Here is a 19,359-nt window from a genome sequence, read left to right as displayed (position 1 = left end):
AGTTGTAAAGATTGTTTAGTTTTGCTCAAAAAAGAATTTGACATATGATTAACTAAAAGGTTATCGTAAATAATGTTTCATCAAATCGACTAAGTGTTACAAGGATCATATATATGACTAGTTATAACCTATTACTAGTAGGTGACGTCATCAGCTGATTACGTATTAAGCTTTTGTCTGCAGGAATGACGTAGATTATATCATAATGTTCGATTTAATCAATGTAAGTGTGATTTAATCGCCGAAAGTGCTGTATATTCGCTTATCTAATCAGATTATAACAAGTAGAAACCATTTGTTTTGATTGGTATCGAATTGTTTTAAATCATTTCGTTAGTCTCTTAAGACTCTTTTAAGTTGTTGTTTTCTTCTGGTCTGTTATCTTTTAATACTACTGTATCATTTAAATCACTTTTTAGTAGCCATGTTAATTTAATTACTTGAGGGCAACATATATAATATTGCAACCTTGCTTTTTGAACCATTTTCCGTTATATAAGCCAATCTCCAACCAATGTTATTCATTTAAGAAATTCATGGAACACGTCATTTCAGAAATTTAAGTTCGACGACACATTGAGTGTGTCTAGGAAAATAAATGATGAAGTGGTAATTCATTTTTTCTGTACAAATGTTCTTATTTCAGAACATTTTATTAGAAAACTTAATTCTTTTAATAATAGAGTATATTCTCTCTTTCATGTGCCCTGCTACAACATTTAAAAAAAACACAAATAATGATGTTTGGAAGATAAAATGAACATTTAAATGTCTGGAACGGATGTTTTGTCTCTTTTTCTTACAAACCAAATCAATCAATAGATAACCATTGACAGAAAGGCAAACGATCGGAGAACGACTTACAGTATTTAGTGTATTATTTAGCCTGTCAACGAATCAGGTCATGCACTTCTTGTAGTTCATACGATTCCCGCAGATTTTACTATTGTTCTACCTTGATTGGAATCTTCTTAATTGATTTATGAGATTGGAATATTTTTAAACTATTGTTGCATCTAATTTATGCATTATCTACATCCATATATGTTCACGTGTACTGTATGGTTAGTGGTGATTTAGTTGACTAGTGGCGATTTTAAATACGTTAGGTGCATGGGGTGTAAAGTTTTATGTAAAGTTTTATGTAAAGTTTTATGTAATACAATGCATGATAACATGTATTTAATCGCTGTGTTTGATTGATTAACACAATCATAAAAAGACGAAATAGATACTCCGTCTAGACAAATCGACATGTGAACAAGAGATACTACCAAGATATCTCAATAAAGTTGACTTAACAAGTCCAAAAGTTGGAGATACAGTTATTGAATATTTTCCTACAAAAAAAATAAATCTGTTCGAAATAAATTCGTTTGAATCGACAGAAATACTTCTTCCCCTAGTCCAACATGTTCTTATTTTATAGAAGCAGTCAAAATTCTACCCTTTACCCCGGCTAAATTTAAAATGTGTGTTTGTCAGAAATATACATAAGCAATCAATGTTGCAAGTAACCAAATAACAATCAATCAATCAATAAATAAATCTCATGAAAATAGGCGTTATAGTTTATTTATATCGAATTCTTTTTACTTTGAAATACTAATGTTCACATGTTTCTAAAGTCTTGAAAACAATTAGAATGCAACTAAAAGGAGAAATACTGATAAACTCAGTACACCGATTGGAAACAGAAATCTTCATTCGACATAAACAATATTGTGAAATGTTTCCTTGTTTTTATTTATCTACCTGCATCATTTTCAACCTACAAAATCTAGCAATATAACGATTTCAACGAATTGGGAGTGATATCAAAATCATTAATCTTTTAGTACATTGGGGACTTTCAGTTTTGTATATTCCTCAGAGTTTAGTATTTTTGTGATTTTTTTTTTTTTGTAACTTATGTTTTATTTCAGATCTTTTTTTTAATTTAGATTCAATTGCATTTATTGAACAAAGTTCTGTAACCATCTATCTTATCTAAATTTATGATCAGATCTATGAAATCATATCTTTGAGTAACCACAAAATAACTGAACTGAAAAATATTGTTTTGATATTTTCTATGTTTTTCAAATCAACTATTTCATAAAGTGAAGGAGATAGCAATAAAACTGTTTTATGTTTTACTATACGACCTTAATACTGTATTCATGGGCGTTAATAATATAATCAATTTTTGAATTGAACCGACATAAACATGAAATATGTTTTAGCTATTGAAAGTTGCTGCCTTTGTACTCAAAATAAATAAAATACACACAGTTAAAAATCATGAATTAATGAATATTTAAATTCATCTCATGTGAGATAAAATAAAATTCCTGAAACAAATTCATTTAACTAATTATACAGTTTTTCTAATGCTTCAATCAAATGAAATCAAGTCCAATGTTTTTTTCCTCCGTGGCAGAATCACAACATTTATTTAGAATAGATATCAAGATACAAAATGTATACAAAAGCAATAATTTTGATCTAAAAATGTAGTTATCTGTTTTGAACATGTTGAAATTGAGCAGTTTCTCTTTATCCATTAGTGGTTCGAAGATAATTGTCATGAGTAAATTTCATACAAATAGCCATTAGATGTCAACAGCTCACGTAAGGAGACCGTGGACAATTTCGATTGAATTTACAGTATATCTTGACCTTCAGATCATTTTTTTGTCTGTCAAATTTCACCAATCTTCTACACTTTTGAAGCTATAAAACAATCATTTAGATTATATTTCTAAATGTTTTAAATATTGAAATAGTCATGCTGATCAAATTGATTGGATCATAGACATATGTCTGTGGTTGAATGACAGAAGTGTATTTAAGAAGCTAAAATGACCATTTGTGTCAAGTTATATAAATTGCCTCTAAGTCAGTTTGTTTTAGAAACCAGAATGTCAAAAAACAGTCGTATAACAGCAATGACAATCTTGGTCATGTGACTTATTTGTAGATCTTCTTTTAATTATCATTTTGTTCTGTTTATCGCTTCTATCCATCTATATTAAACTTTATAGTTAAAAGACAATAATCAAAAACGTTGTTTACCCTTCCGGAGCACCTGAGATCACCCCTAGTTTTTTGGGGGGTTAGTGTTGTTTATTCTTTAGTTTTCTATGTTGTGTCGTGTGTGCTGTTTTTTGTTTGTCTTTTTCATTTTTGATCATGGCGTTGTCAGTTTGTTTTAGATTTGTGAGTTTGACTGTCCCTTTGGTATCTTTCGTCCCTCTTTTTTAAATTGAGAGGATTTGTCTCTTCAGTGAAATAACTGTTATAAACTGTGAAATGATTAGATTCCTTGTAGATCTACTATCGCTGATAACTGTGAAAAAGTTTTTGGGAAACCACAAAATAATCATGCACTTAAAAACTTATAAATATTTGATATCTTTTTAAATTAACCATTTTATAAAGTGAAGGGGTAGCAATATAATTGTAACTGTTTTATTATACAACCTCAATACTGTATGCATGGGCGTTAATGGTATAACCAATAAATGAAATGAACCGATATAAACATGAAATATGTTTTAGGTTTTGAAAATTATTGCATTTGTACAAAACAAAAAATATAAAACACACACAGAAGAATGCTGAATCAATGAATATTTATTTTCATCTCCACTGCAATGATGACGACAAAGTCCGAAAACAAAATTGTTTATCTAAATATACAGTTTTTTCTTACGCTTCAATCAAATAAAATCAAATCCAATGATATGTTTTCTTTCGTAGCAAAATCACAACATTTTTTTTTAAAATAAATATCAGGATACACAATGTAAATAGAATCTTCAATTTTTATCTGTTGTGGTCAAGGTCAAATGGTCATCAATTTTAAGGAAGCATCGCAATAATAACGACCAATCCAATGATCTTGATATAAAATTGTAGTTTATCTGTTTTGATATTGAGCAGATTCTCTTTATCCATTAGTGGTTCCAAGATGATAATAAAATAATGAGTAAAGGTTCATACAAACAATCATTAAGGTAGCACAATACAAAGATTTTTTCACTCCCAATCAGACAACTTTTAACTGATGTAATTCATTTCATCCTTCTTTATATTTTATAAATGAGGTATCAAAAGAAGGAAGAAAGATTAATCTTTCAAATTGTGATAATTTCATTATGACATAATTTATTACATAATTAATTATTATGTAATTAGTCGCTATATTGTGATGTCCACACTTGAATGAATTTAGCGTCTTTGTTTTTCATAGCATACCAAAATATTTTATAGATTCTTGTACAACACAGCTTGACCTCCAAAACTGTGTCTCAGATTTCCAAAAACATCAATAGAACAAATTTTATACTCAATTGAACTTAGTGGTCTCTAATGAATTGATGTTGCAAACTTCATTGGAGATTTATGAGAGAATGAAATAAAATAGGAAAAATCTGAGACACGGTTTTGGAGGTCAAACTGTGTTGTGCAAGAATCTATAAAAATTTTTAGGATGCTATGAAGAACAAAGAAGCTAAATTCATTCAAGTATGGACATCACAGAATAGCAACTAATTACATAGCAATTAATTATGTAATAATTATGTCATAATGACATTATCACAATTTGAAAGATTAATCCTTCTTCTTTCTTTTGGTACCTCATTTATAAAATTTAAAGAAAGATGAGTGGAATTACATCAGTTTAAAGATGTCTGATTGGGGATGAAAAATCTTTGTATTGTGCTACCTTAAATGGCAACAACTCCAATAAGGAGACACTGGACAATTTCGATTGATTTTACAGTATATCGTGACGTTACAATCATTATTTTTATTTGCTCGATTTTCAAAGTCTTCTCCACTTCTCAATGTATAAGTGAAATCATTTTCATTTTATCTGAAATTGGTTGAATGACCGAAATGAATTTCACAAACTATAATCTCCAAACAAATTACCATTTTGTCAAGTTATATAAATTGTCGCAGTAGTTTTAAAAAGAAGAATGCAAATAATTGGTAAAAACAGTCCTTTACCAGCAATGGCAGTCTTGTTCCTGTGACTAACTTGTAGATCTTCATTTGATTATATTTTTCTGTTTATTGCTTTCGAAGTTATGACATTATGGCTTTTGAACACCGATATACTGATGTTGCCTTTATCTATCCATCTATATTTACAGTTTTAAAGACAATAATCAAAAACTCTAAAATTGAGAAAATTGTCTCTGCAGTGAAATATCTGTTATAAATTGTAAAATGAGTGGAGTTCTTTTGTGCATTATTTTTCAATAGCTTTAGCAATTTGTAGATCTTTAATTGCTGATAATTTTGCATACTACAGTTTCCGGCTTTCATTTAATATATAATAACAAACCGATAACATAAATACGAGTTATTTATTTTTTATGTTTACGCAATAAAGGCAACAGTAGTATACCGCTGTTCAAAACTCATAAATCCATGGACAAAACACAAAATCAGGGTAACAAACTAAAACTGAGGGAAACGCATTAAACATAAGAGGAGAACAACGAAACAACATTAAAATGTAACACACACACACACACAGAAACGGACTAAGCATTAGACAAAATCCTATGAGAATAACAAATATAACATCAAAACCAAATACATGAATTTGGGATAATAACTTCAATTTCTTAGAAACATATTCAAGTAAATCAGTAACTTGTGAAAAGAAAATATTATAACAATCGTGGCATTTTAGTCAGATGGTCGGCGGGAACTTTATATACTATGTACTGTGAAGAAAAATCTATGGTAGGTTTGCAGAAAGTGGTTCAAGATATTCGATGGACGGCAAGGGACATCGACTGAGTACAACTAATTTTATAGACCACATGTACAATTTGAACCTCTAGAGTTTGAGAATAAACCTCCTTTCGAATGCAAAAATACGTAGACAAAAAATTCTTTTTCATCCAAGTGCTGATTTGCCAAAATGATCTGTGTTGCTGTTAAATTACTGACTCATTGACGTATACCAAGTTTTACCGATCAGCAATATTTAAACTTATAAATCCAAAATTAAAGATAGCAATTTCTTAAGTAACTGCGCACAATCCGTTTTTCTGATATAATATTCATCCTGAGCATCTGATGTCAACGCGTGTCTTACGTTACCGGACGAGAAAGTACTACCACTTTCGAGTTGGAATCAAACACAAATATTACAAATCTATCTTCTTTAAATGAGATCAGATAGCCATACCATGTCTAGACAGATTCTACAGCATCAGAAAACAGTTCTGTCTTATGTCAACTTTTAATGTCTAAATATCAGACGTACTTATACGTCTTTTATATCCCCTTATTATTGTTTACTTTTTAGTCGCAACATAGTAATTTTCCTGTGGCACTGTTAATAATTTTCTGTAAGTAATATAGGTATTTCTCCCCGTTCCAATATATGAAGATGTAAATGATTTAGCTAAGATGTAATTATTGATTTCCATTTTTTTATACTATTGAATAATGGGACTGGATCATATAAGAGATTTTTGAAGCACGAATGAAGAAAATAGAACTGATTTATAGAATTTAAAAAAAAAATTACAAGTATTTGGAAATTGTACTTGTATCCATTCAGAACAAATAAGGTCTTTAATATTTTTACTTGCTATTGGGTAATAACAACACTAAGCTGGTGAGTAAAGCTAATGTCAATTTGTTGTTAGTGTTTGTACGTATGCTGTGCTTTACATCATTGTCTCAGAAAAGGGTAGGATTTAGCGCTAACAAACCTGTTACCCTGCCACATTCTTTATGTGTATATCCAAGCCTGCAAATCAATGGTTGTGGTGGGATGCTGTCTATAGATATAGGAAGAAGTGGTATGAGTGCCAATGAGACAACTCTCCATCCAAAAAACAATTTATAAAAGTAAACCATTATAAGTCAATGTACAGCCTTAAACACGGAGCCTTGGCTTACACCGAACCTGCAAGCTATAAAGGGCCCGAAAAATTACTAGTGTAAAACCATTCAAACGGGAAAACCACCGGTCTAATCTATATCAAAACAAGAAACACGTATGAACTACATAAACAGACGACAACTTCTGTACATCAGATTTAGCATATTTGTTATTCGTTTATTAAAATATTTTGTTATACTTAATCATTTATAGCTAACTTTTTTTCATTGTTGGAGGCATTAAGGTTGCCAATAGTTGATAGCATTCACATACTTTAGTATCTGTTGAACAGTTCTCTTATTGGCAATTATTTCACATCCGATTATTATTATAATAAGAAAAAACAACTTAGCGTCATTTGCAAGTTACCTTGCTACTTTTGTGTCGGGTACTGATTTAGTGTCCCTTTTAATCTCTTCTTCAAGTTCCTGTTCAAGGTGATCGATTTGCGACTTGGCTTCTCCATTGGAATATGCTTTGGCAAATGTAAGTGAACCAGCTGCTAGTTTCTGCAATAGAAAAATAAATATCATTGAAATTTCATTCGACGAATGTTTATTTAAAAGCAAAAAAATCTTGTTTTTTTTTTTAAATTTATTACAAATGTTATGTTTACATTTAAATCTTTTGGAATTCCTTCGTATTTGAGAACACTTATTTTAAACCACCTTACACCAATGTGTGTGCCTCCCCCTTCCCCGAATAAGACGATGAATTCGTTCATTAATAGTGCACTTAAGAGCACAAAAAAATAATAAACAAACACAATAAAACTATACCTGGACAGATTTAAACATAGTTCCAGGCATTTTAGTATATCAAACTTCACCAGGCGAAAATATGTCAAATAAAAGTTCTTCAAATATTCCTGACTATAATAGAGCTAATAACCAATCTTAATGTTTCGACTACAACATACGTCAAATACATCACAATACCAAGACAATCAAATTCCATCTTGTGCTCTATCTTTACATTATTTATTGAATACTAGTTTTAAAAATGACATCGTATTATGTAATTTTGATTTAGAGGATCGAATGTTTCCCACCTCCCACCAAAGAGAACGGGCATCGGAATGTTAATTTATTTGACAACTTTGTCTCTTGAGGACTTGTTTCATCACTTCACAACGTTAAATGCCGTAAACACGTCAATGCCGTAATTGAAATTTTCCATTGTTATGAGAAATTATATATAAATGGTCAATAATTAAGTCTATTGAGAAATTGATTATTTGAGAAGTAGGTCAAGGTCAACAAGGTCAATTTATGTTGGGGAATTACTGAATGTAATATGCCTGTACCCCGGATGTTGTTGTTGTGGCGCAATGCCGTACTAAATGATACGATCCAACTTACAATGCAGCAGCATACAACACAACAATAGTATTCCTATACGTATGTAACTATATTGTGGCTTGCCGACCGTACAAGGGATGTATAGCCAGTCAATGTAGTTAAAAACTTACATCGTCGTCGCTTGAAACAATTACTTAGGTGTCGAAAAAAGTTTGAATTAAAAACAAGGTAAATTCACCTGAAGTCCATGTCCATAAAAATATACATAGCAAACTGCCTTGATACATTGTGCAAAAAAATTCAACTGCAATGTATAACTGAGTACAGTAATGAAATGAGATTTTGTTTGAATAAATAAATTCATTCAAAATTTATTCACAAGTTGCACAAACACAAAAATAAGACAAAAACCACGATCCACTACAAAAAAAGATATCTTCTCGAAGATACAAGATTATTTATAAAGAACAAAACCTTATATTTTTTTTTTTTTTTTAGGAAAATGAATGTTTGCCTAACAGACAAACATATGTCATTTCACAATTTTCCGAACACGTTGTCATCATTTGTAACGTGTATGACTTGGATTATAAAGTTTAATTTGATTAAGTTTGCCATATGCCAATGACACAGGAACTTAAAATTAAGAGTATCATAAAACCAAAAATATTTTGAAATTAAAAATCAATTGTATCGAATACACAAGTGCCTATATCATTATTCTATTTGTTTTCTTCTTTTTTCATTCGTTTTGCATTGATTCATTTCTTGATATGTTGGTTATATTTCTTTCTTTGTTTGTTTTCATTATTCTACATATATTTTCAAGGACACAACCGTGCAGATCTTCAGGAACAAGTGTATCAGGATTGACGCCATAAGTGAGGTTATAAACCACAATATACCATTTAATAATAAACCTACATTGTATATTAATATAATGAATCACGAGGGTGACCGTTATATATGTCAATGAAAGGGAAACTCGTACTTTAGTGAATGAACCTTTGAATGTAAACTCTTAATTTTGTGAATAATTTATTTTGTAACAACTTCAATATAGATTTTCGACGTAAAATTTCTTTAAATAGAAAATGTCATTTCTTTAGCTTTTAATTAAACTTAACTCATATGTCTACGAAAAGAACAGTGTTTGGCTCAACAATATATAAATTGCTAACTTCTAACCGCATTAATAGTCTAACAATTGACAAGCAAATGCTATTTTATTACAATTCTTACTGTATTTCATTTGATCTAATTCGGTAACAACGAGGTCTTATCAAGATAACATTTAATTCACTTAGATGTATTGATCATCGAACAATGAATGGCAACTAAGATGATCCTGTCCCCTTGTACGCCCTGATGTCAAATACTAGTCAAATAATTTACACAAAGTCAATAACAATATTTGTATATCGACTTGACTGCACTCCTATTTCAAACAGAAGGATGTTTAAGTCAGACTATTTGTACGGTACACATGGTCACTTTACGTTATTAATTAATTAAATTGACGAACGTATATATACGATGATCAGTGTGACTCGGGGACGGATCCAGCCATTTTAAATAGGGGGTTCCCAACTCAGGATAAAAGGGGGGTCCAACCATATGTCCCCATTCAAAAGTATTGATCGGCCATTAAAAAGGGGCCAAACCCCGTAACCCTCCCCCTAGATTCGCCACTGTGACTAAGCTTCACTTGATCAACCTCATAAAATGAAATTCAAAACAGTGTGGCTGTGGCCATTGATTGACACATTAAATTCACCCATTGACTGGGACAATTTACGTGAACGTTTGTCTGTAACGACCACTGTTCACGACGTACCTACGATAGACCTTTAAACTGTGGGGTCACCAAAGGTTTCTTAACGCCTTTAATTATAAAATAATTCGAAAAAATAATCAGGAATAACCTTTATGTTTTGATTTATATAATTGATATAAATCAAAACATCGTGTTATTTCTGATTAATTTTTCGAATTACTTTATTAAGGTGTTGAGAACCTTTGGTGACCCCATAGTTTAAGTGTCTTTAAAAAGTACATAGTGAGCAGTGGTCGTTACATACAAACGTTCACCTAAATTGTCCCAGTCAATGGATGAATTTAATGTGTCAATCAATGGCCACAGCCACACTGTTTTGAATTTCATTCTAGTTGTGTTCTTATGACTGTATTAGACAGACAAATAAAATGGCATTAACGGATACAATTCAAATGAAACCAATACTACATTCAGGACAGTCATAAAAACCATCTAAGGTGTCGAAAATAGCAGAAAAGTGTTTCAATATTCAACAATAACCAGTCAATAAACAATCAACAAAACACTTCAAAAACTAAAATAATCTTATTGGTAATAATCTATAAATCTAATATATTATCTTTAAGTTTTCTTATGTAGAAAATGGTGGATTAAACCTGGTTTTAAAGCTAGCTTAACCTCTTACTTGCATGACAGTCACATCAAATTCCATTATATAAACAACGATGTGTGAACAAAAAAACAGACACAATAGGTAAAAACGTCACGAACAAGGGAACAACAGCAACATCAAAAACTGGGGGTGATCTCAGGTGCTCCGGAAAGGGTAAACTCGACTGCAATACACATTCAAATTTCTATTATCTGATTAGGCTAGTGTATTGTTTTGTTTTATCGGTTGTTTACGCAGTTGTTTTGTCATTTTCGAGGGTTTTTTGCCGTGGCTTTGTCAGTTTCTCTTCAACTAATGAGTTCCGAATGTTTTTTCAGTACCTTCTGCCTCTGGTTTCATTTGTCTGCAAAATCGGACATGTGAAAGGCTTAAATGATGAAAAACAAAAACAATAATTATGTATTTATATATGGTTGTGTTTGGTAACCTTTGTTTGAAAAATAATTATCTTCAGTGCATTTAGGGAATCAATCAGAATAATTGTATTAATATTCCTCTCATGAAATACATATTTTGATAAACAGTCCCACGAGTCTCACAACTGCAGTATTATTTAATTATTTCATCAATGAAAATCATCGACAACTTACTTGAGTTTCACATGTTATAGTTTAATAGAAATAAATGCTTGTCAACATGCTTAGAATGATTAGTTTTATTTATTTAATTCGAAAAACAGATTTTCTCTCGTGGTTTCAAATTTACAAAATAATTATAACAGATGCATCATATTCATCGGTGATCTTACAAAAGATGGGTTATCATCATTTATCAATGTTTCTCGTCGCTTTGTTCTCGTGGTACTGATTTCGCTTCGAAAACGGGGGGTGGGGGGTTGAACTCCCGTCAACTCAATCCACAGACTTAAAAGGTTGATTCTTATCAGGTACTATACTTGAATTGACATTTAGGACAAGACTGAATAATTACTTAATTAAAAAAAAAACAATATCCCATAAAACTAAACATATGTTGTACTGTCTGCGAAAAATGATAGATTTAAAGATAATCTTAATCTAATCCATTTCAAATGATTTAGAAATTATACAAAAAAAAAAATGAAACACCAGGCAAGTTCTGTTTTTACCTGAACGAACACCCAACAAGTGATATTCATACGACCATTTTATTCAGACTTATACGACAATCGTAAGACACAAAATCCTGCACCCAGAGGCGGTATTCAACTGGCCCCCAAAAAATGATGTACTAAGTCTGAATTGTTATTCTCATAAGAAAATGTCAGAGTCACCATTATGGATTGGTCCAGTTACCTTGAGAGTTAGGAATAACTAATCAAGAGTAAAGAATGATACAAAATAAATGATAAATCTGAAGTTTAGAACAGTTGTGCATCCTGTCATGGTGTTGTTTATATTGTCTTTTATTTTCACTTGTGTGCTTTGTCCGTTTGACATTTTATGTTTCTTTGATACATATGATGGTAGCTCTGTACTTTTAAACATCCCGCCATTGTGTTATTGTTCTATTAAAGTGTTTGCATACTTTGAACGACAAATCTACCTGTGTGACGTGATAGGTGAGCAATGTTAATGTGATATAATTATGCTTTTTGTGCTTCTCTGTAAAATATTTGTTTGTTTTTGTTTTGATTAAGATTGTGACACGGTGTTGACTGCTGTACCCCTATTTTGGCAATTTTAACTATTATGTCTGTTTGTTTTATTCGCACATCGTTGTCAGTACAATGTAATTTGATGCGACTGCCATACACGTGAGAATTTTAGCGCTATAAAACCAGGTACAATCCACGAATTTTCTATATAAGAAAATCCCTGTACCAAGTGAGGAATATGTCAGTTGCTGTCACTTTGTTTGATGTGTTTGTGCTTTTGATATTGCCGTTTGATTAGGTACTTTCCGTTTTCAATAGTCCTCGGAGTTCAGTAATTTTTGTGATTTTACTTTGTCTTACGTCGAGGAACTACATCATTTCGAAGGGTCTGACATAATTATAACAATTGACTGGATCGGAATAAATGGTTGTAGGTGTAAATTAATTAAAGTTACTGTCTTTATTGTCTATAATCATGAAATAATAACTTGATTGATTAATAATTATGTTCTTCGTTATCTATACACAAATCTGTCACTATCTTACATAAAAATAATAATGGTCACAGTTTATCTGTGAAGAATAAGATAATGACGATATAGGATAAAAAAAACAAGAATGTGTCCATAGTAAACAGATGCACCACTCGCAACATCATTTTCTATGTTTAGTGGGCCGTGAAATTGGGGAAAAAACTATAATTTTTATTCAGAAAAATCATATCATAAGGAACATGTATACTAAGTTTGATCAAGTTTCAAGTTGATTGGACTTCAACTTCATCAAAAACTACCTTGACCAACAACGTTAACCTGAAACGGGACAGACGGACGAACAGACAGAAGGACGAACGAACGGACACACAGACCAGAAAGCATAATGCCCCTCTACTACCGTAGGTGGGTCATAACAATGTGCTTCGGCTGTTGTCTGCTTTCTGGTCGGGTTGTTGTCTCTTTGACACATTCCCCATTTTCATTCTCAATGTTAGTTCAAGAAAACCCTAGACACTCGGTACAGTAGAGTAAATGATTGTCTTCTAGTGTTGTATTGTTATATGTCAATATCTGGGTTTAATACAATTGATTTCAGTTTAAACATTGTACAAAGGCTTGTCATTCCGTGATTAATCTTAGAATCCTTGAACTTAATGTATAAACAAGTGTTATTACGGATTCCAATTATAAGGCAGATTATCAACAGAATGATAAAGACACTCATATCAACTTAGAATTATAGTATTATTATTTTTCAAAGTATTTTCTTCGAACGCAGATCAGTAATTGTTTACCCCAGTGCTGTGCACTTAATATCTAGACAAGAATATTTACTATGAAAAACACGGAGGAATATAATAAAATTATAAACGCAAATTCAATTGTTGAAGGCAAATTGCGAAAGCTTATATTCCACAGAGCTTGTAATACAAATATAGCAATATAGGGAAGTGTTCTTTAATTTACGTCCTTCCGCTTTATAATGGAAGCTCTCGTTTAGGGTCTTAATTCAACTTAGACGTTTTTACTAGAGAAAGTTTCAACTCTTTAATATAAATCAACTCTAATGGTTCTTCAAGACGATGGACCATTCCAATCTTCTTGTAATTATTTCAAACCTGTCTTACCAGAACCATCTTCCGATACAATTGAGAATGCAAATGGGAAATGTGTCAAAGGGACAACAGCAGATAACAGCCGAATTCACAAATGGGTCTTCAACACAGCGAGAAAATCCCGCATCCGGAGGCGGTCTTTAGCTGTTCCCTAACAAAATGTGTACTAGTTCGTTGAAAATAAACATCATACTAAATTCCAAAATATATAAATGAACTAAAATTCAAAAACATACAAGACTTGCAAAGACCAGAGTCTCCTGACTTGGGACGGTCACGAGAATGTTGAAAAGTTAAACATGTTCTATTTCCTATTGTTAATTTTCCCTTTTTAGATTGGCGATGTGCCTTTGGCTCCCTCATACGGTGTTTATATATCCCAACTCGTTCGGTATGCCCGTGTGTGTTCTGATGTCATAGATTTTAACGAACGTAATCAATGCATCACTAGGAAATTGTTGTGTCAGGGATTTCGATACCATAAATTACTTAAAAGCTTTTACTAAATTCTTTCATATATACAAAGATTTCATTAGTGAATTTGGCTGTACCTGTAGAAAACTTATTAAAAAATTCTTAATTTTACGGTAATATTGTACTTTAAGCGAGAAAATCACTATGTGATCCATGTAAACTCATCGAACCTTTAAACAAACTTATAAGTAAGGGTTATCGTACCAATATTGTAATTAGATCTCTGAATATAGTTTACATTGGCATATCGATTTTGTCATTAGAAAATTAAAACATAACTAAATAGTATCTTCTTTTGAGGCGGGATGTATAGAGACACAAACACGTAAATGTTTATCTCTAAAGAAGTCGCTCCTCACTATCCTACTACCTGTCGATTCATTCATTTTTGGCATTGCATAAGTCATATCTTTTCTGACTGTTCATGACGTTAAAATACTAAATCCCTTGGATGTGTTTTAGTTGATTTTAGTCTCTGATTCATGATTTTTTATTATTGTTTTTGGCTTTTAACTAGCTGTCAGTAACTGCGAGTACTCTCAAATTGTATTTTCTCGTTAAGGTAGCACAATACAAAGATTTTTCATCCCCAACCAGACATCTTTAAACTGATGTAATTCCACTCATCTTTCTTTAAATTTTATAAATGAGGTACCAAAAGAAAGAAGAAGGATTAATCTTCCATAATCTTCCAAATTGTGCTAATTTCATTATGACATAATTATTACATAATTAATTGTTATGTAATTAGTTGCCATATTGTGATGTCCATACTTGAATGAATTTAGCTTCTTTGTTATTCATAGCATCCCAAAATATTTTATAGATTCTTGCACAACACAGTTTGACCTCCAAAACTGTGTCTCAGATTTTTCCTATTGCATTTCATTCTCTCATAAATCTACAATGAAATTTGCAACAATAATTCATAAGAGACCACTAAATTCAATTGGGTATAAAATTTGTTCTATTGATGTTTTTGGAAATCTGAGACACAGTTTTGGAGGTCAACCTGTGTTGTACCAGAATCTATTAAATATTTTGGGATGCTGTGAAGAACAAAGACGCTAAATTCATTCAAGTGTGGACATCACAATATAGCAACTTATTACATAATAATTAATTATGTAATAATTATGTCATATTGAAATTATCACAATTTGAAAGATGAATCTTTCTTCTTTCTTTTGGTACCTCATTTATAATATATAAAGAAGGATTAAATGAATTACATCAGTTTAAAGTTGTCTGATTGGGAGTGAACAAATCTTTGTATTGTGCTACCTTAATTCGATCTGTTGATACTTTTAATAATGTTTTTGTTATTTTACATTAATATGGATCTCGTCTCTATACCAGCTTTGATTATTTGGAATATCTACTAATTTTCACTTCGTCGTACTACATTTGTATGAACATCAAAATTATTCTCCTTAAATCTGTACAGGGAAGTCTTATGAAGACGAAATGCGCGTCTGGCGTACTAAATTATAATCCTGGTACCTTTGATAACTATTAGCTAGCTCTAATTGTATAGTTTTATTGTTGATATTCACCTCAATTTGTATCTAGTGTTAAATTATGTATTTATATGACATAACTTTCTTGGTATTCCTAAAGAATTTTATACACATAAGTAGTATACCTAAAACGACAAAGTTATTTTTCATTTACCTGTAGATATTATAAAAACAGTTTTTTTTTTTCTAAAGTGATTATTTTCGAAGGGTTAAATATTTCGCGATGGTGTTTTGCCATGGCTTTGTTTGGACTTTTTTGTTTGCTTTTTTGGCCTTGTATGTTTGTCCCTAATATTTTATTAACTGTGCATAAAATTTGCATTCAGGTATCACAGATCAAATTTATTCGTTCATAGGGTGTTAATTTACGTGTTTTTTTTTTTATTGAATTAAGCCTTCCAATTAATATTTTATCGTGTGGTTTTCTATGTTGTGATGTTATGCTATTGTTTCAGAAAAAGGGAGAAGGTTTGGTACCATTAAAACGTTTAATCCCGATGCAAATGTTTGCACCTGTCCTAAGTCAGGAATCTGATGTACAGTAGTTGTCGTTTTTTTATGAAATTTATACGTGTTTCTCGTTTCTCGTTTTTTATATAGATTAGACCGTTGGTTTTCCAGTTTGAATGGTTTTACACTAGTAATTTTGGGGCCCTTTATAGCTTTTTGTTCGGTGTGAGACAAGGCTCCATGTTGAAGGCCGTACATTGACCTGTAATGGTTTACTTTTATAATTTGTTATTTGGGTGGAGAGTTGTCTCATTGGCACTCACACGACATCCTCCTATATCTATTTTGAGATCTCAATCCTCCCCCATCTAGCTGTACTTGAATGTTTAATCTCTACTAAAATTCACTTTGTTACAATTCAATGTGTTTTACAATTTTATGGATTATAATAAATAGATGACCATATATCAAATGCATGCATTTACAGGTCTAAAACCTAGGTGGGTTTTTTTTGGAAGAATTTGGCATATTTCCGTTGTTTAGCCATAAATATACGATAAGGAAATTATAAATCAGTTATTATTTTTTGGTAAAACCTCTTCCTTTTTTTCAAATTGATTTTCTAAAGAAGATAAAAGCTTTATTTTCTTTATATTAAAACTAATAAAACTAGTACAAGTTTAAATAGTGCATTAATTTGCTTACGCGTTTGCAATTAAGTTAATGCTTTTGGTCAGTTTATTTTGAAGTTCAGTATAAAAGAAGAACGCAGCATGAATGTAGGCGAATGAATGATTTAGGTACTTCAGGAACTTATTATTCATCCAAATCGAGGTTAATTACTGTCACTCGGAAACAGGAAAAAGTTCTATTGTCGCATGGTTTGATATAAAAATGTATTGCCAAACTAAACTTTGTAATGCTTTCTGAGACGTTTACCGTGATTAGTAAAAGCCAGAGTAAATCGTTTGCAGTGCTGACAATGAAAACTTAACAGTTATTTACGAGTTCACTACTTTCGGCCTTATTGACTGAAAGATCAAGAAGCAGATAATTTACCACAAAAAAATCGTTGACTGAGATATTTTATTATTATATAATGAATGGAATACAAAATATAAAATTTTGAAACAAAAACTTTTTCAAAGTAAGATTTCCTTGATTCCGCACAATTATATATCATTTATATTATTGTAAAACTTGAAAGAGGGATAGTTAAGACCGACATTCAAAATAAATTGACAATTACAATTTATTACAAATATAAGTCTTTGATTGATTGATTGATTGATTGATTGATTGATTGATTGATGACAAATAACAGATATTACATTCAAATGAAGGACATGAAGAAAATAATTAAAAAAAAATCCATGATAGGTTGGTTCTAAAAGGTGGGAAGAACAGAAGAATAAGAGGATTATTTATTGAGCAGAGAAAGGATACTGGATAAGAGATATTCTAACTGGCCACGCATCCTTTGTGAGCAGTTTGTTGTATTTATCTAGCTAAATACTTGGCATTCTCACAATACGAGGCATCGGAATAAACACCATCATTTAGATTGGACAATGTTTCGAATAGATTTTGTTAACTACACTCAGTAAGAGGATGCCATTCCCAACCCTCGTCAAATAAATTCAACATCTCAGAATATCTTCACTTCTCTTTATGTTTGATTTGAATAGACGTCTAGGATTTAAAGAAAGTATTATTTCATTAAAAGGACACATGAATAAAACTTATATAGTATTGCAAAAAAAAAAATACCGATGTCAAAGAATATAAAAATAAGGAGATGTGGTATGATTGCCATTGAGACATCCATCCACCAGAGTTTTGTAATAAAACGAACTAATAAAGTGTTGAGTAGATACAATCAATTTATAGGCCACCGTACGGCCTTCAACAATGAGAAAGATCTATACGTTAAAGTTGGTTAAAAAAGTCCCCGACATAAAAATGTGAAGTAATTCAAACAAGAAAACTAACGGCCTAATTTGTAATAAAACAATTTACAAATCCCTCACATCTGACTTGTAATAGATTACCACAGAAGTTGCAGCACATAAAGAAACTCTTTAGCGATTTAAGAACGTATTTCTAACTCGTGTCATTTTCGTTTATATCTAGCTGTGAAAAAAATACATATCTGATCGAAATATATATCTTTCCGCAAAACCTGGAAATTCTTTTGTAACACTTAACAATGGTAAATGCAAGTTCCGACAGAAGAAAATCCCATCTCAGTAATTAATCACCAAAATATTTATATCAGCACGAACATTCTAGATGAAAACTAATCCTTCAAATATTTTTTAAAATGTATTAATTGATAATTATAGTACATGGAATATATTGTTGAAAAGGACATCGGCATTATTTGTAAATACTAGACTACCCGGCGCTTATATATAAGGTAGGGCATCGTCAGGAATGGTCACAAATGATGCGATCACACCAATACAAAACCCATTCTTCAATTAAAAGTACTTCATATAAGCAGCGTAGGGAATTTAGTTTTAAAGACGGGAACACAATGAATGAGGAAACTGTTCTTATTATGAGACAATCACCTTTTAAATGATATTATGTAAATAACTCGAATAATTCAGCGCCCACTATCCACTACTTTTCTCGAGGAGTGATCGTAGTGATTGTAATATAACGACTGGAGTATTCGGGTTAACATGTAACGTGAAAAAAAAGTCAATTTAAAGCCTCATTTGTCATTATAGGTTTCTTGTCTTGGAAGTAGTACATGATAATAATTCGAAAAAAGAGATCGTTTTATTTTTTATTTTTCGGAGTTAGGATGGTTATTTTTTCCCAATTTAAACAAAACCGAACATTTTTTTAAAAGAAAAAATAAGCAACAATATGTTGTTTTTTCTTTGTTCTTACAAATATGCATTCATCTTACTTAGAACAATGTATACATAACCATCATAACAATAATAGATCTATAAAGTTAGTTCAAAGTAACTTGTTTATAAAATCCTCTCAAAACTAGATTCTTCCTCTTTAAATTAAGTAACCAGAATACAAAAACTATTGAGAGTTTTCAAGTTA

General features: G+C 31.2%; 1 protein-coding gene across 2 annotated transcripts in view; it reads right to left on the bottom strand.

Moving 5' to 3' along the window:
• LOC143083111 (uncharacterized) overlaps positions 1-19,359 on the bottom strand; it is a 52,476-nt gene that overhangs the window by 26,881 nt on the left and 6,236 nt on the right. Inside the window, exons 1-2 of one of the 2 annotated variants that reach the window (XM_076259344.1) lie at positions 7,684-7,859; positions 7,274-7,413 (exon numbers count right to left, since the gene is read on the bottom strand). In XM_076259344.1, coding sequence (XP_076115459.1) covers positions 7,274-7,413; positions 7,684-7,713 — 170 coding nt within the window. In that variant the 5' untranslated portion in view covers positions 7,714-7,859. Of the gene's footprint in view, positions 1-7,273; positions 7,414-7,683; positions 7,860-19,359 lie in introns of those variants that run through there. The other variant, XM_076259343.1, reaches the window with a different exon arrangement.

The sequence above is a fragment of the Mytilus galloprovincialis genome, chromosome 7 (assembly GCF_965363235.1).
Source record: "Mytilus galloprovincialis chromosome 7, xbMytGall1.hap1.1, whole genome shotgun sequence".
In the NCBI taxonomy this organism is placed as follows: Eukaryota; Metazoa; Mollusca; class Bivalvia; order Mytilida; family Mytilidae; genus Mytilus; species Mytilus galloprovincialis.
The sequence above is the reverse complement of the archived record's forward strand: the minus strand, read 5'-3'. Positions and strand labels throughout refer to the sequence as shown.